At 42.2% G+C, this 12,817-nt stretch overlaps 2 protein-coding genes and 1 long non-coding RNA gene across 3 annotated transcripts; 1 reads left to right on the top strand and 2 right to left on the bottom strand.

Annotated features, from left to right (window-relative positions):
* Nucleotides 1-352: 352 nt before the first annotated feature.
* LOC132863962 (olfactory receptor 10J4-like) lies at nucleotides 353-1,300 on the top strand. The gene has a single exon (XM_060897070.1). The coding sequence runs from the start codon at nucleotides 353-355 to the stop codon at nucleotides 1,298-1,300; it is 948 nt and encodes a 315-aa protein (XP_060753053.1).
* Nucleotides 1,301-8,083: 6,783 nt separating this feature from the next.
* LOC132863963 (putative nuclease HARBI1) lies at nucleotides 8,084-9,352 on the bottom strand (the record flags this gene model as incomplete). The annotated part of the gene is made up of 3 exons (XM_060897072.1): nucleotides 8,084-8,850; nucleotides 8,952-9,063; nucleotides 9,167-9,352. Coding segments are annotated over 3 exons (591 nt in total), but the record flags the coding sequence as incomplete, so codon positions are not given.
* Nucleotides 9,353-9,355: 3 nt separating this feature from the next.
* On the bottom strand, nucleotides 9,356-12,626 carry LOC132864139 (uncharacterized). Its single transcript, XR_009650180.1, has 6 exons — nucleotides 12,431-12,626; nucleotides 11,532-12,211; nucleotides 11,122-11,444; nucleotides 10,953-11,039; nucleotides 10,820-10,861; nucleotides 9,356-10,749 (listed from the first exon to the last, which is right to left on the bottom strand). It is a non-coding gene; the product is annotated as an uncharacterized LOC132864139 (long non-coding RNA).
* Between the last annotated feature and the right edge of the window lie 191 nt (nucleotides 12,627-12,817).

Raw genomic sequence — 12,817 nt, forward strand, 5'->3', positions numbered from 1 at the left:
TATTATAAATAATCATTAGATTTTTTTCAAGGAGATCAAGTTTTCATCAGAGGTTTCTTTAACATTACTGAAAAAATAAATAAAATAAAAATATTCATTTAAAAATACAATAATAATATATTATTATTTACGTAGCTCAAGAAACTCCAGTGGTTCTTTCCTCTGTATATCAGAGGAGAAGTGAATTGATTTTTTTTAAGAAAAAATTGAAGTAGTTGTCACGTGCAGTGCCGAAGGGAGTGACGACAGGCAAGCTTGCAATATGTAATCAGATGCTGGAGAAATAAATACAGACTGTTTAGCACAGTATTTTGACTTAACCTGACCTGTAACCATCCACAGTTTTTGACTTATGGATAATTCTAATGTTACATATTTAACTCTGGCAGGCCATGTGGAGCTGGAGAAATACAGATATGTTTATTTTGTAATGGTTCTCACAGTTTACCTGTTGATTATTTGTTTTAATGGTATTGTCATTTTTGTCATATTTGCAAACAAATGTCTCCATGAGCCCATGTACATTTTCATTGCTGCTTTGCTTTTTAATGCTCTTGTTGGATCGATGGCACTTTATCCTAAACTGCTTACTGATTTTTTGTCTGAAAGTCAAATTGTCTCCTATGAAGCATGTACATTTCAGTCATTTTTTATTAACACGTATGCTCTATCAGAGTTCACCTTGTTATCAGCTATGGCCTATGACAGATTTGTGTCCATCTGTAAACCATTACAATATGCTACAATTATAAAAATGTCCACTGTCAGAAAACTCTTATTTTGCTGTTGGTGTGTCCCTTGCTGTGAAAATAGTATAGCACTGACATTAACATTTCAAGTAAAGCTTTGTAGATACAGGTTAAATAGAATATACTGCAATAATTCCTCGGTTGTTAAATTAAGTTGCGGAGACATATCTGTAAGAAACTCATACACTTTTTTCATTTTTGTCATTGCTGTATTTCCACCAGTGATCTTTGTGATCTACTCATATATTCGAATACTTCATGTCTGTCTTCAGAGTTCAAAAGATTTCAGAAGAAAAGCTCTACAAACCTGCTTTCCACATCTATTTATATTCATCTGCTTTACAGTTACCTCATGCTTTGAAGTTATTAATAACAGACTAGAATCAAATCAAATTCCACACATTTTCTCTATGATCATGTCAGTGGAAAATCTGGTTATTCCTCCTCTGTTCAATCCCATAATATATGGACTGAAAATGAAGAATATCTTTAATTGTATCAAAAAACTGATTCAGGAAAATAAGACAAATGTGATTTTGAGCTTAAGATAAGTTACTATTCTATACGTTTTGAAATAGAGGAGGGTGGTGTTTGTCCTAATAATTTTTATGATATCCTTATCAAGAATAAATAATTTAAATTTCTGTCTGTGTAAGAACTAGTTAGTAGTTTGGATAATGGGTAAGAATTTGGATTTTCTTTATGTAATGTTTTGACTCATGCCTTTGGACTTAATAAATATTGTAAATTAAAAGTATTTGTTTACTTTTACATTTTCTACAAAAATGAGTGTAATGCTACCTCTAAAAAACTACCTTCACTGTAGTCCCCCTAAATAACTGATTTCACCTTTGACACCTCATTGTTTTCAGTATTTCCTGTAATGTCCAGATGTGTCGACTGGATTCTTTTGTCTATCATTATGATCTTCCGTCTGTACTGTCTAGTTTACACACAGAGACATATACACACAATAATACTAGTATTCTTTTTCTGTCTTCAAATAATTCTTTCTGGCAAGAAGAGGCAAAGCACCTTTCCCCCACTGTAAAATTCCAGATATTTGGTACTCACACATTTCTGCAAGTAGACTTGAGAAAGCTGAGTGAATTCACAGTGCAGGGTTTCTGATTTAATCAAAACCAATATAGTGGTTTGAATAAGGAAAAGGAGGAATTTGTATCATATTCTTTCAAATTATATTGATATTTTTGTAAACATTTGTTTTCTAAGAGTATTGTTTTTATTCATCTTGAGTTATCAGTTAGTAGAATTGTAATTCAAATAGATTGTATGTAATGTGGAAGTGTCATATTTATTGTAATGAATTACATTAAAGTTCTGAGATCATTGTTTTACTTCAAATTTTCAAATTTAATATTTATCGAAATTCTTTTGCTTTTGTTCTTTTTTTAAATAATTTTGCATGGTCAGATTTACAGATTTAAAACACGTTAATTGAAAAAAAATATTTTTTTTGAAAATATTATAATATTCTCAAGAGATTTTGGCATTGTTTATGATGTCAGTCTTTGAAGCCATAATCATACCGACTCAGCTGTAATAAGCACATTTCAGATGCAGAAACGCCACAGCTAAAGGCGTGAAGCTGGAGATCTGCCTGGGACTCTTTGAGTCAACTGTTGAGTCTCTAACAAACATTTTTATCTGTCATTTATTACACTTATGAGGAATAACAACAAATAACCACTTCTGAGACAAAAGGTTTTCATTCATTCATTCATTCATTCATTCATTCATCTTCTACCGCTTATCCGAACTACCTCGGGTCACGGGGAGCCTGTGCCTATCTCAGGCGTCATCGGGCATCAAGGCAGGATACACCCTGGACGGAGTGCCAACCTATCGCAGGGCACTCACACACTCTCATTCACTCACACAATCACACACTAGGGACAATTTTTCCAGAGATGCCAATCAACCTACCATGCATGTCTTTGGACCGGGGGAGGAAACCGGAGTACCCGGAGGAAACCCCCAAAGCACGGGGACAACATGCAAACTCCACACACACAAGGTGGAGGCGGGAATCGAACCCCGACCCTGGAGGTGTGAGGCGAACGTGCTAACCACTAAGCCACCATGCCCCCCCAAAAGGTTTTCAATTCAATTTATTTGTTAAGTGAATTTAACAATTTACATTGTCTAAAAGCAGCTTTACAGAAGTATAGAAACAGAAGTTCCCCTTCGGAACTCGAGCTGCGTCGTAACGCTATGGGAACGCCCCTGCGTGACCGCATTCTGAACCACGTGTGTAATCTGACCAATAGGCGTTGAGATGTGACGTCGTCAGCGGGCGACGTCGCGTAAACAGGAAATTACAAATGGCTGCGAGATGGACAAGATGCTAGCTTCTGCTCGTTCAGGTAAGCGCTGTGTTTTTCTGATACTGTGTTTTTCTGATCGAGTGATGGCTAGCAGACAGAATTTCCATAAGTGTGTTTATCCATGTCCCCGCTTTATTATCGGGAAGGATTTGCATGATCGGTGTGTTGTTTGCTTGGGAGTGGAGCATGCACAATCGGCTCTTGAGGGAGTCGATTGCTCGCATTGTAGTCGCATGGCTATGCGCACGCTTCGCTCTCGGAGAGCGCTCTTCAAGAAGAGCGCTCTTCAAGAAGAGCTCTCTGCCTCGCGGCTCCGGTCCCGCTCTTGCCGAGGCAAAGCGGTGCCGGCACTCGTGGGGCTCGCAGGCCGATATAGCGGCGGGATTGGAGTCGGATAAGTCCTCTCCAGCCTCATCTGCTGAATCGAGCTCCGGCAGAGAAGGCTGCTTCTTCTCCCGGCGTGAGCAGCGCGGCATTACATGTCTCTCCCTCTGAGGAAGGAGAGCTGATGGATGCTAGCGAGTCCGTGGGCTCCTCACAGCCTGTGCTGTACGAGGAGCTCCTCGAGGTCGTGACACGAGCCGTAGCCAAGCTGGATTTAGATTGGCCGGTGGAGCAGCAGAAGCAGCGCGCACCCAGTAAGCTGGATGAGCGTTTCCTGCATCCTGTGTCACTTCCTGGGTGCCAGAGCCTGCCATTTTTTCCCGATCAGCACGCCGAGGCGCACTTCTCCTAGTCACTCCTCGCTCTACGCAAATGTGGATGGGGCTAAGGCATGCGGCTACGGGGCGATGCCGCGTGTGGAAGAGACACTGGCTAGCTATCTCTCCCCTAGCATAGCATCATCGCTAAAGGCTCCGGTGTTCCCTACTAAGCCGTTACGTGCTACGTCGGCCTCAATAGGGAAGGCTTACGCGGCAGCAGGTCAGGCCACGGGCTGCCTCCACACCATGGGTGTGTTGCAGGCATACCAGGCTGACCTGCTACAAGATTTGGATGAGGGACTTAGCTCCGGGACTGCCGATATTGAGGAGTTGCGTCACACTGCCGACTTGACTCTTCGGGCCACGAAACACACGGCGCGGGCAGTTGGTCGGTCCATGGCGGCCCTGGTGGCCACAGAAAGGCATCTGTGGCTCACCTTGTCCGACCTCCCGGACAAGGATCGAGCTGTGCTGTTGGACGCAACGATGGCTCCTCCTGGACTGTTTGGCGATGCTGTGACTGTGGTCGTGAACAAGTTCCAGGAGTCTAAGAAGCAGTCGGCTGCGTTTCAGCAGTACCTCCCTCTGCGATCTCATGGGGCTGTTTGGCGGCAGCCCCAGCCTGGTCCTTCCGGGCACCGTGAAGCCCAGAAACAGAGCGTGGCCCAAGGGCCCAAGGCGATGCTCTAGGCCCAAGAAGGAGCAGGATGACCTGAGGGTCACCCCTGCCTCCGACAAACAGGCAGTGGTGCGTAGATCCTGACGATCTATGGTTGGGGGGATGGGGCACACCTCACACTATGGTGCCCATCCCTCCCCTGCACCACCAGGTCGCCAGGCTGTCAGCTCTGCCACAGGATGTGCTCAGAGCACGGCCCCGTCCAGCGGGAACCTCCCTCCACCTCCACCCAAAGTCTCGGTACAGATGGGGGAGACCCGCCGCCTCTCAGGAGGTGTCACCAGCCGCAGTACGTTGCTCTGGCCGTTCGGGTCATGGAGGCCAGTCTGCCAGCCCTGCCACAAGATGTGCCTCAGGGTGCAGCTTCCCTCCAGCAGTTCGCTCCCCACCTTTCCACCCGAAGGTTTGTTGTGGAGGGGGAGAGTCCGCCACCTCTCACGAGGCGCCATCAGCTGCAGGGCTCGGCCCCAGCTGCTCTGAGTGGGTCAGAGGCCAGCCCCGAGGGGCTGGTTCCCCTGAGGAACTTTCTGACAGCTTGGGAGGAGCTGCCAGGAGTCTACCGGTGGGTCCTGCAGACAATAGAGGATGGCTACACGTTCAGTTTGTGTCCTCTCCTCACCGTTTCAACGGGACGTGTCCCACCCTGGTGGGACCCGAACAGGCTCTGGTCCTGGAATGAGAAGTGCACACACTCCTGAGGAAAGGAGCCATCGAGGTGGTTCCCGGGTAGTATTGACTGGTAAATCACAAAACAAATCATAATTATGATAACTATCTTTCACCTCATCATCAAATTGACACGAATGCACACATATACCCCTTTTCCACCAAAAAGAACCGGGTGCTGGTTCAGAGCTATCACTGGTGCTGGTTCAAAGTTGGTTCCACTGGTGAACCTTCTAAGAACCAGTTTGCCTTTCCTAGAGAGCCTTCGCAGAGCCGAGTGTGACGTCACTGTATACGTGTCACGTTACACAGCAAGGTTAGCGCAGCAGCGGCAAACACAACATGTCATGTTGCTTTACTGTTAATGCTCATGGCTTTGTGAACCTACATTGGCATCCAAATGCGGCGAATCCAATGTGTACATGCAGCTCCATGTAATCTGTATAAACGGAGGTTGTAATCAAGAAAGTACATAACGTTATTTTATCATTAACACAGAAAAAACTCAGCCTTAGCATGGAGCTACCTACTATCATGTCTGCTGATAATTGATCATATTGTGGTAAAGTAAAAGTGTATTAAACATTAGTATACTTAAGGTACATTATCAAAGGTGCTAACAGTAGCCCTGCCCCCAGGTGATAACAGTAGCCCCAGCCCCGCCCACAGCCCCTGACGCAAGCAGTTCTTAAGTCTAGACCAGCAACGTTTTGGTGCTACTTAAGAACCACTTTTCCTGGTTCAGAGCCGGTGCTTTGGCTGTCGAAAAAGAAAGAACTGGTTCTAAATTAGGCTCCGAACCTGCACTCAAACTGCCTTGGTGGAAAAGGGGCAATAGATCACCCTATAGCAACTGTGTCTGTTCTCTGAGTAGTGAGAACAAAGTGTATATTCACAAATATTAGTAAAATGGCAGAAAAATGGCAAATAAACAAACAAAAAAGTTACTAAAGTTTGTGCTGCTGAACATTAGATCCCTTGCACCCAAAGACCTTATTGTAAATGAAATCATCTCTGTATTTTTAGCCTTACTAGGTAATAGATGTCATTGATATAAATAACATACCTCAAAGTGATGACATCAAAGACCATTACCTCATACTGTACATACTACCTGTAGAACAGACTAACCGTGTCTCACCACGTTAGACGTTACACCACGTTACCACGAACTATTATTCCGACCACTCAAAAGAGAACTAGGGTTTCTGCACCATACAAGCTGCTACTACTTACGTACAAGGCTCTTAATGGTTTAGCTCCCATGTATCTAACTAGTCTTCTAACACGTTACAATCCTTCACCTCTCTGAGATCACAAAACCCAGGACTTCTGGGGGTTCCCAGAATATCTAAGTCTACTAAAGGTGGTAGAGCGTTTTCTTATTTAGCTCCCAAACTCTGGAATAGTCTTCCTGATAGTGTTCGGGGCTCAGACACACTTTCCCAGTTTAAATGTAGATTACAGACATATCTTTTTATCCAGGCATACACATAAAACTTCCCATAACTGTGCTCAAGAAGATACACATTATTATATACTTCTAGTTAATATAATGAACAGCAGCTACGCTAATTCCTCTCAAATTTCTTTTTTTTTACCTTTCCCGAGGCATCCAGTGATTGTGCCAGCTCCAGTTGTGTTCCGCTTTTTGAAGATCATGAACATTCAAAGAGAAGTTCAAACTCCATGTGGTCAACAAACTCCTTATCAATTTGATTTGATTTGTCACAATCATACACCGGACAACAAGTAGTGAAATGCTTTGTACTGCTGTCCTAATATTAGTGAAAAGTTAATACACAGTGAAAAGAACAAAATAAAGGAATAAAAATAAAGGAAGCACAGGAGAATACAATGTAACAGAAAAAAGTATAGTATCAAGTATATATCAAAGAATATATCAAAGTCTATCAGAAACATATAATAAAATTAGAAAAGATAATTAGAAGAAGGGGGGGGCACGGTGGCTTAGTGGTTAGCACGTTCACCTCACACCTCCAGGGTTGGGGGTTCGATTCCCGCCTCCACCTTGTGTGTGTGGAGTTTGCATGTTCTCCCCGTGCCTCGGGGGTTTCCTCCGGGTACATGCATGGTAGGTTGATTGGCATCTCTGGAAAATTGTCCCTAGTGTGTGATTGTGTGAGTGAATGAGAGTGTGTGTGTGCCCTGCGATAGGTTGGCACTCCGTCCAGGGTGTATCCTGCCTTCATGCCCGATGACGCCTGAGATAGGCACAGGCTCCCCGTGATCCGGTTGCACTAAAGCTGGATTGAGGGTGGTACAATGTTATGGTATAAATTACCATGGAGATTTATTCTGTGGAGCTAGCCTGCTCCAGACCAGGCTAAGTTCTAGGATCTATTTAATCTCATCCCTTATGTCAGTCAGCAGTCACCACAAACAGAAACCAATAGTTATTCCACTGCCCACTATACATTATCACATATAACTAGACCCACTGTCATTATTTAAACGTTTGTGATCATTAATTTCAATCATTTTGGATAAATGGTTATTTTTAGATGATGTTGCTATCATTAGATAATTTACAGTTTCCCATAGACTATAAGGCTATATATAAAATGATAGAATATTAGGGCCACAGAGGGAAAAAAAAAGAAAATTCACAGACTTTGAGAATGAAGTAATAATATTGTAACCCATTGTTTTAGAGGAGGACAGTTGTTAAAATGACAGCTGTGAGGCATTTCGTGGAATTGTTCTTCAGTATGGTTTCACAAACAAGGACATACTTAATCTTTTGGCACATCAGCATCACATTGTCATAAGTATCAGGACTGTAAAAAGAATATGCATCTTTTCCGCAGAAAGAACCAGCCTCATAAATTTATGACTTTTTCCTTCTTCATCAGTGTGGCCCTAATACTGTCGTATAAAATACATATTCCATATGAATATAAAAAACACAAAGTGTAACATTATGTTCCTTTATTGAATAAGGATGAAACAAAGCTGGTAAACCATCAGCTCCTTTCGAAACTGAAGTCACACAGTGACTCTACAAGATGGAAAGCACAGAATCAAAGCATATTATACAGTACAACAAAAGGATAAATACACATTCAGAGGTCTGTATATAACACACCCCGCATGTCTGCACACTGAAATAAATGCAGGACAAATCCATACACATCAACTGAACAGACAAATAAATGAATGCAGTAGCCTCCCTGCAAGCTTGTATTACACACAGTATACAGCACAAACATCATAAGAGGCCAAATTAATAAAAAAAAACAAAAATTGAACACAAAAAAACAAATTCCTCTGCCACCACAGGACATATTTAACCAAAATTGAAAGAACACATACTAACTAAAATAATTCAACACATATTGGTCCCTCAGCAGCCGACCAGTCGTCATCAGGGAAGATTGACGGATTGTCCTAGTCCATGGCTGGTGGCACTCTGGGTGCGCTCTCCTTCCTCAGGCAGGCCACATTGTGGAGGACAGCACAAGCCACAGTAATGTCACATGCCCTCACAGGGCTGACCCTTAATTTGTGAAGGCAGTGAAAGCGTGCCTTCAGGAGGCCAAAGGTCATTTCAACTCTGGCCCTGGTCCTGGCATTGGCGTGGTTGTAGGCCTGCTGTGCTTCCTGGGGGTCTGTGAAAGGTGTTAGGAGAAAAGGCTGGCAGCCATACACCCTGTCTCCCAGCAACACACCAGAGAATTCACCTGTCAACACAAAATCTCATCATTACTACCTCATAAACAGTGATATTATTGACACAGCCATGATGTAAAAAGTAGTTATTAATAGCGGTTGTGTGGCTCACATTGTGATAGGTGCTGATAGATTTCAGAGGCCCGAAAGATTCTGGAGTCATGGACTGAGCCAGGCCATTTTCCCACAACATTGCTGATCACACAGTCAGCATTGCAGGCAATCTGAAATCATATTAGCTGAGAAATATTAAACCAATCAATGCACATCAATGGCACATCATATGGCAGTGTTCATCAATGGACAATATCAAAAAGTTACGTTCACCTGAACATTAATGCTGTGAAAGGATTTCCTATTCACAAAATCCGCCTCATGGGCACCTGAGGGAGCTTTTATCCTTATGTGTGTGCAGTCCAGTGCACCAATGACATTGGGGAAACCGGTCACACAAAGTAATGAGTATCCTACTATGAGTGTTACAAACAGTTGTCCTGTAATTTGTAGATCCTCTTACCTGCAATCCTATAGAACTCCTCTTTGATGTCACAGAGTCTTCTGTGGCCAGGGAAGGAGATGAAGACATCTGCTAATGCTTAATAGCCAGACACACACTCCTTATTGTGCGGCAAATTGTGGCCTTGTTCAGCTGTTCTGCATCCCCCACTGAGTACAGGAAGGCTCCACTAGCAAAAAAGCGCAAGGCCACACAAACCATTTGCTCCACACTCAGTGCATGGCTCCATGCTGTGCGGTGCTTAATCCTGGGACCCAGCAGTCGGCACAGATACCTGATGCCATCTGCAGAAAATCTGTATCTTTCATATAGATGGTCATCAGGGAAGGCCAGTGGGTCCAACCGGTCCCTGAAGACCCTCTCTCACCTGAAGGCTCTTCTGAGCACAAGTGCTTCTTCATCCACCACATCTCGCAAGAATGGGCACACCATTTTGGGCCTTCATATAGTCTAGTGGCCACACCTGGAACTGGTTGGGTGGGCAAAAGATGCTTATTTGTACTGATTGCTGGGTAAAATAAAAAACAACCTACTAAAGATGCCACTGGTCCTGTGCGCTCACAATGGGAGCTCATATGTCATGGCTCACTTGACAAGAATTGGCCTTATATTTTTTATTTTTCGGGTTCTCTGAAGGCCTGAGCTGACCAGCTAGCACCAGTGTTCACTGAGATATTCAACCACTCAATGGAACAGTCTGTTGTCCCCTCATGCTTCAAACAGTCCACCATTGTTCCTGTCCCGAAGAAACCCCAGCCCACCTGCCTCAACGACTACCACTGTCACTTTAACTCTGGACAGCACAGTGCCATTTTATACACTATTACACACCATACTGCACCTGGACACTTTAAGGACAATCTTTAAAAACCATACACATTTATGTACATGTATATTTATGTATATACATTTTCTTCATATTCTCCACATTTCATATTTTTATATAGTTTTCTTATATAGTTTATACGTTGTTATTTTATTTTCATTTTATTTTTTGCTTCTTTAAACTTTTTTGATATTCTTTATTCTTATACCGGACAGTTGCATAAAGCATTTCACTGCATATCGGACCCTATATGTGTGTATGTGACGAATAAAATTTGATTTGATTTATTTTAAGATGTGTCATCTTCTTGGAGCTTGGGGAGGAAAGGAGAATAATGATTAATACATTTGTGTTACAGTTAGCATATAGTGTACATTGAAGGCATAACTCACCTCCCGCTCGTTTTTTTTATTTCAAGGTCTAGTTTCCTAATTGTCCTCAAATTTTTTTCAGACTCCAGTGCAAGATTTTCCCATCTTTTTTTTCCTTGTACTGGATATCTATATCTGCCAGTTCTATTTGGTGCCAGAGGTGGTTGCCATACAACCGTCTGATAGTTTGTGAGCTCTGTGTGAACACAATACAATTAGCTCAGAGGGAATTTGGCACAATGTAGTGGCTTTCCATTAATACGCACCATGTTGCCAGGCTGGCTTTCCCACTGTACAGCATCTGGGTCCTGTTACAGAAATGAGATTTTGTGAGGGCTCCAAATGATGACTCCTCACCATTGTAGAATGAATAGTACCATAACAAGCTTGACATGATACCTCATGCCTTCTGGAATCCAGAGAGATGGTCTCCTCATCATCATCATCGCCGTAATGTGCTGTTGCTGCTGCACTAGGGCCGTCACCCTATTACATTTAACCAAATTCATATTAATGCTAGTAGACAAGACATGCCAGGCCTACAGTATGCCTTTGATGGAGTACTCACTGGATCAGCATCATCTGGTGCTTGTGCTGGTGACTCTAACAGGAACACAGTGCTGCCAGACACTGCAAGGCAATAGGCAAACAAAGTCAGACAGTCCAAATGGATTCAATATGAATGTGGTTGTGTCCCATGTAGAGATGGAAGAGATTGTACGAAGCGGGTGGCATCTTGGGAGGGACCTATGCTTGTCTCTTTCCCCCCAAGGATCCCCTCCAACATGGGCCTGCCTTTATTAAGCTCCAAGGCTATGTCCTCTGCTGGGGTGAGGTCAGCTTTTGGTGACCCACCACCCATGCCTTGTCTGTGGGTATTCTTTTTCACTGCTAAAACAGTATAGACAATGTGTGAGCAGGCACCTTCTGGGTACAGTATATGCATGTGCATTGTTAAGTATTAGTAAGGGCCCTTACCATTCTGCAGAATGTTCTTATATTTGATTTTGACTTGCTGCCATGTCCGTTTTGGCCTGGTCATTTTTAATCTACATCACACACACCACACACACGCACACAAAAAGAGACACTTTCTTTATCACACAAGAACATTCAATGGAGTCAGTGAGCAAGCGACCTTGGATCATTTGAAAGGCGCTATATAAATTAAAGTGATTATTATTATTATTATTATTATTATTATTATTATTATTATTATTATTAGCTCATCTATTTATTCAATTAAATTTATATAGCTCTTTTCACAATTGTTTCAAATCAGCTTTACATTAATAAAAGCAGAACACAGAAAAATCGATGGACAACCTAAGAAGCAGAGTACAAAGGCTAAGATTAAACCGTACTAGTGAGCGTAGTAATAATATAAGGCTTTGATAATTTATCAAAGCCTTATACAGTGTGATGGAGTTTTCTTACACAATTTCACTCATATCTGCAGTCCATTTCAATTAAATTTTTTTTCATAATCAGAGTACAACTGCGTTTTTGGAGATGTGAATTAACTATTTGGATTGTAATTGTGATGTTTCAGCGGAGCGGTGAGTGTGTAATTGTGCACTACTTTCAGTCGGTCTGCAATACTTTCCTGGATGTCTTAATTCTACTTTTGTGCAACAGGCCCCAGGAGTAACGTAAAACTGTAAAAGTACAAAATAAAGAACTCTGAGTATACAGAATCAATATTATGTTCACAAACACAACAAAGGCTCTTCACATTTCTTGTAATTAGCATCAACTATTTCAGAAATAGAGATTGTGCCATTCACCAAAACAAAGAGAAATAAATTTCAGCATATAAAATATAATAATTTACAGTAAACATGTATAGGAACTATAAGGTAGCAAAATCCACATACATAAAGTGCCTTAAACTTAAAATCAACTTAAATCAAGGAACAGTGCTGCATGCTCTTCCCTGCTGCTGCTGAAAACTAGACTCATGTTTGTGATGTCATCATATAAGGACTTAAATAATAATATGCAATAACCTAATTTGAACAGAAGGGGTCACTCTACTACAACAATGGTGTCCTCAACGCTGAGAAATACAGACACATGTTTATCCATCATGCAGTACCATCAGGGAGGTGTCTAATTTATTCTGCAGCAGGATGACGACCCAAATCTTCCAGCCAACGTCATTAATATCTATCTTCAGTGTAGAGAAGAACAAGGATCTTAGAAGTGATTGTTTGTATAAATCTTTGTATAATGTTAACCTTTTTGTACTTTTTGCAATACTC

Source organism: Tachysurus vachellii, chromosome 21 (genome assembly GCF_030014155.1).
Source record: "Tachysurus vachellii isolate PV-2020 chromosome 21, HZAU_Pvac_v1, whole genome shotgun sequence".
Taxonomy (NCBI): domain Eukaryota; kingdom Metazoa; phylum Chordata; class Actinopteri; order Siluriformes; family Bagridae; genus Tachysurus; species Tachysurus vachellii.

Excerpts from the sequence above, each read along its gene's own strand:
- LOC132863962 (XM_060897070.1), top strand. The coding sequence starts at position 353 with ATGGATAATTCTAATGTTACATATTTAACTCTGGCAGGCCATGTGGAG.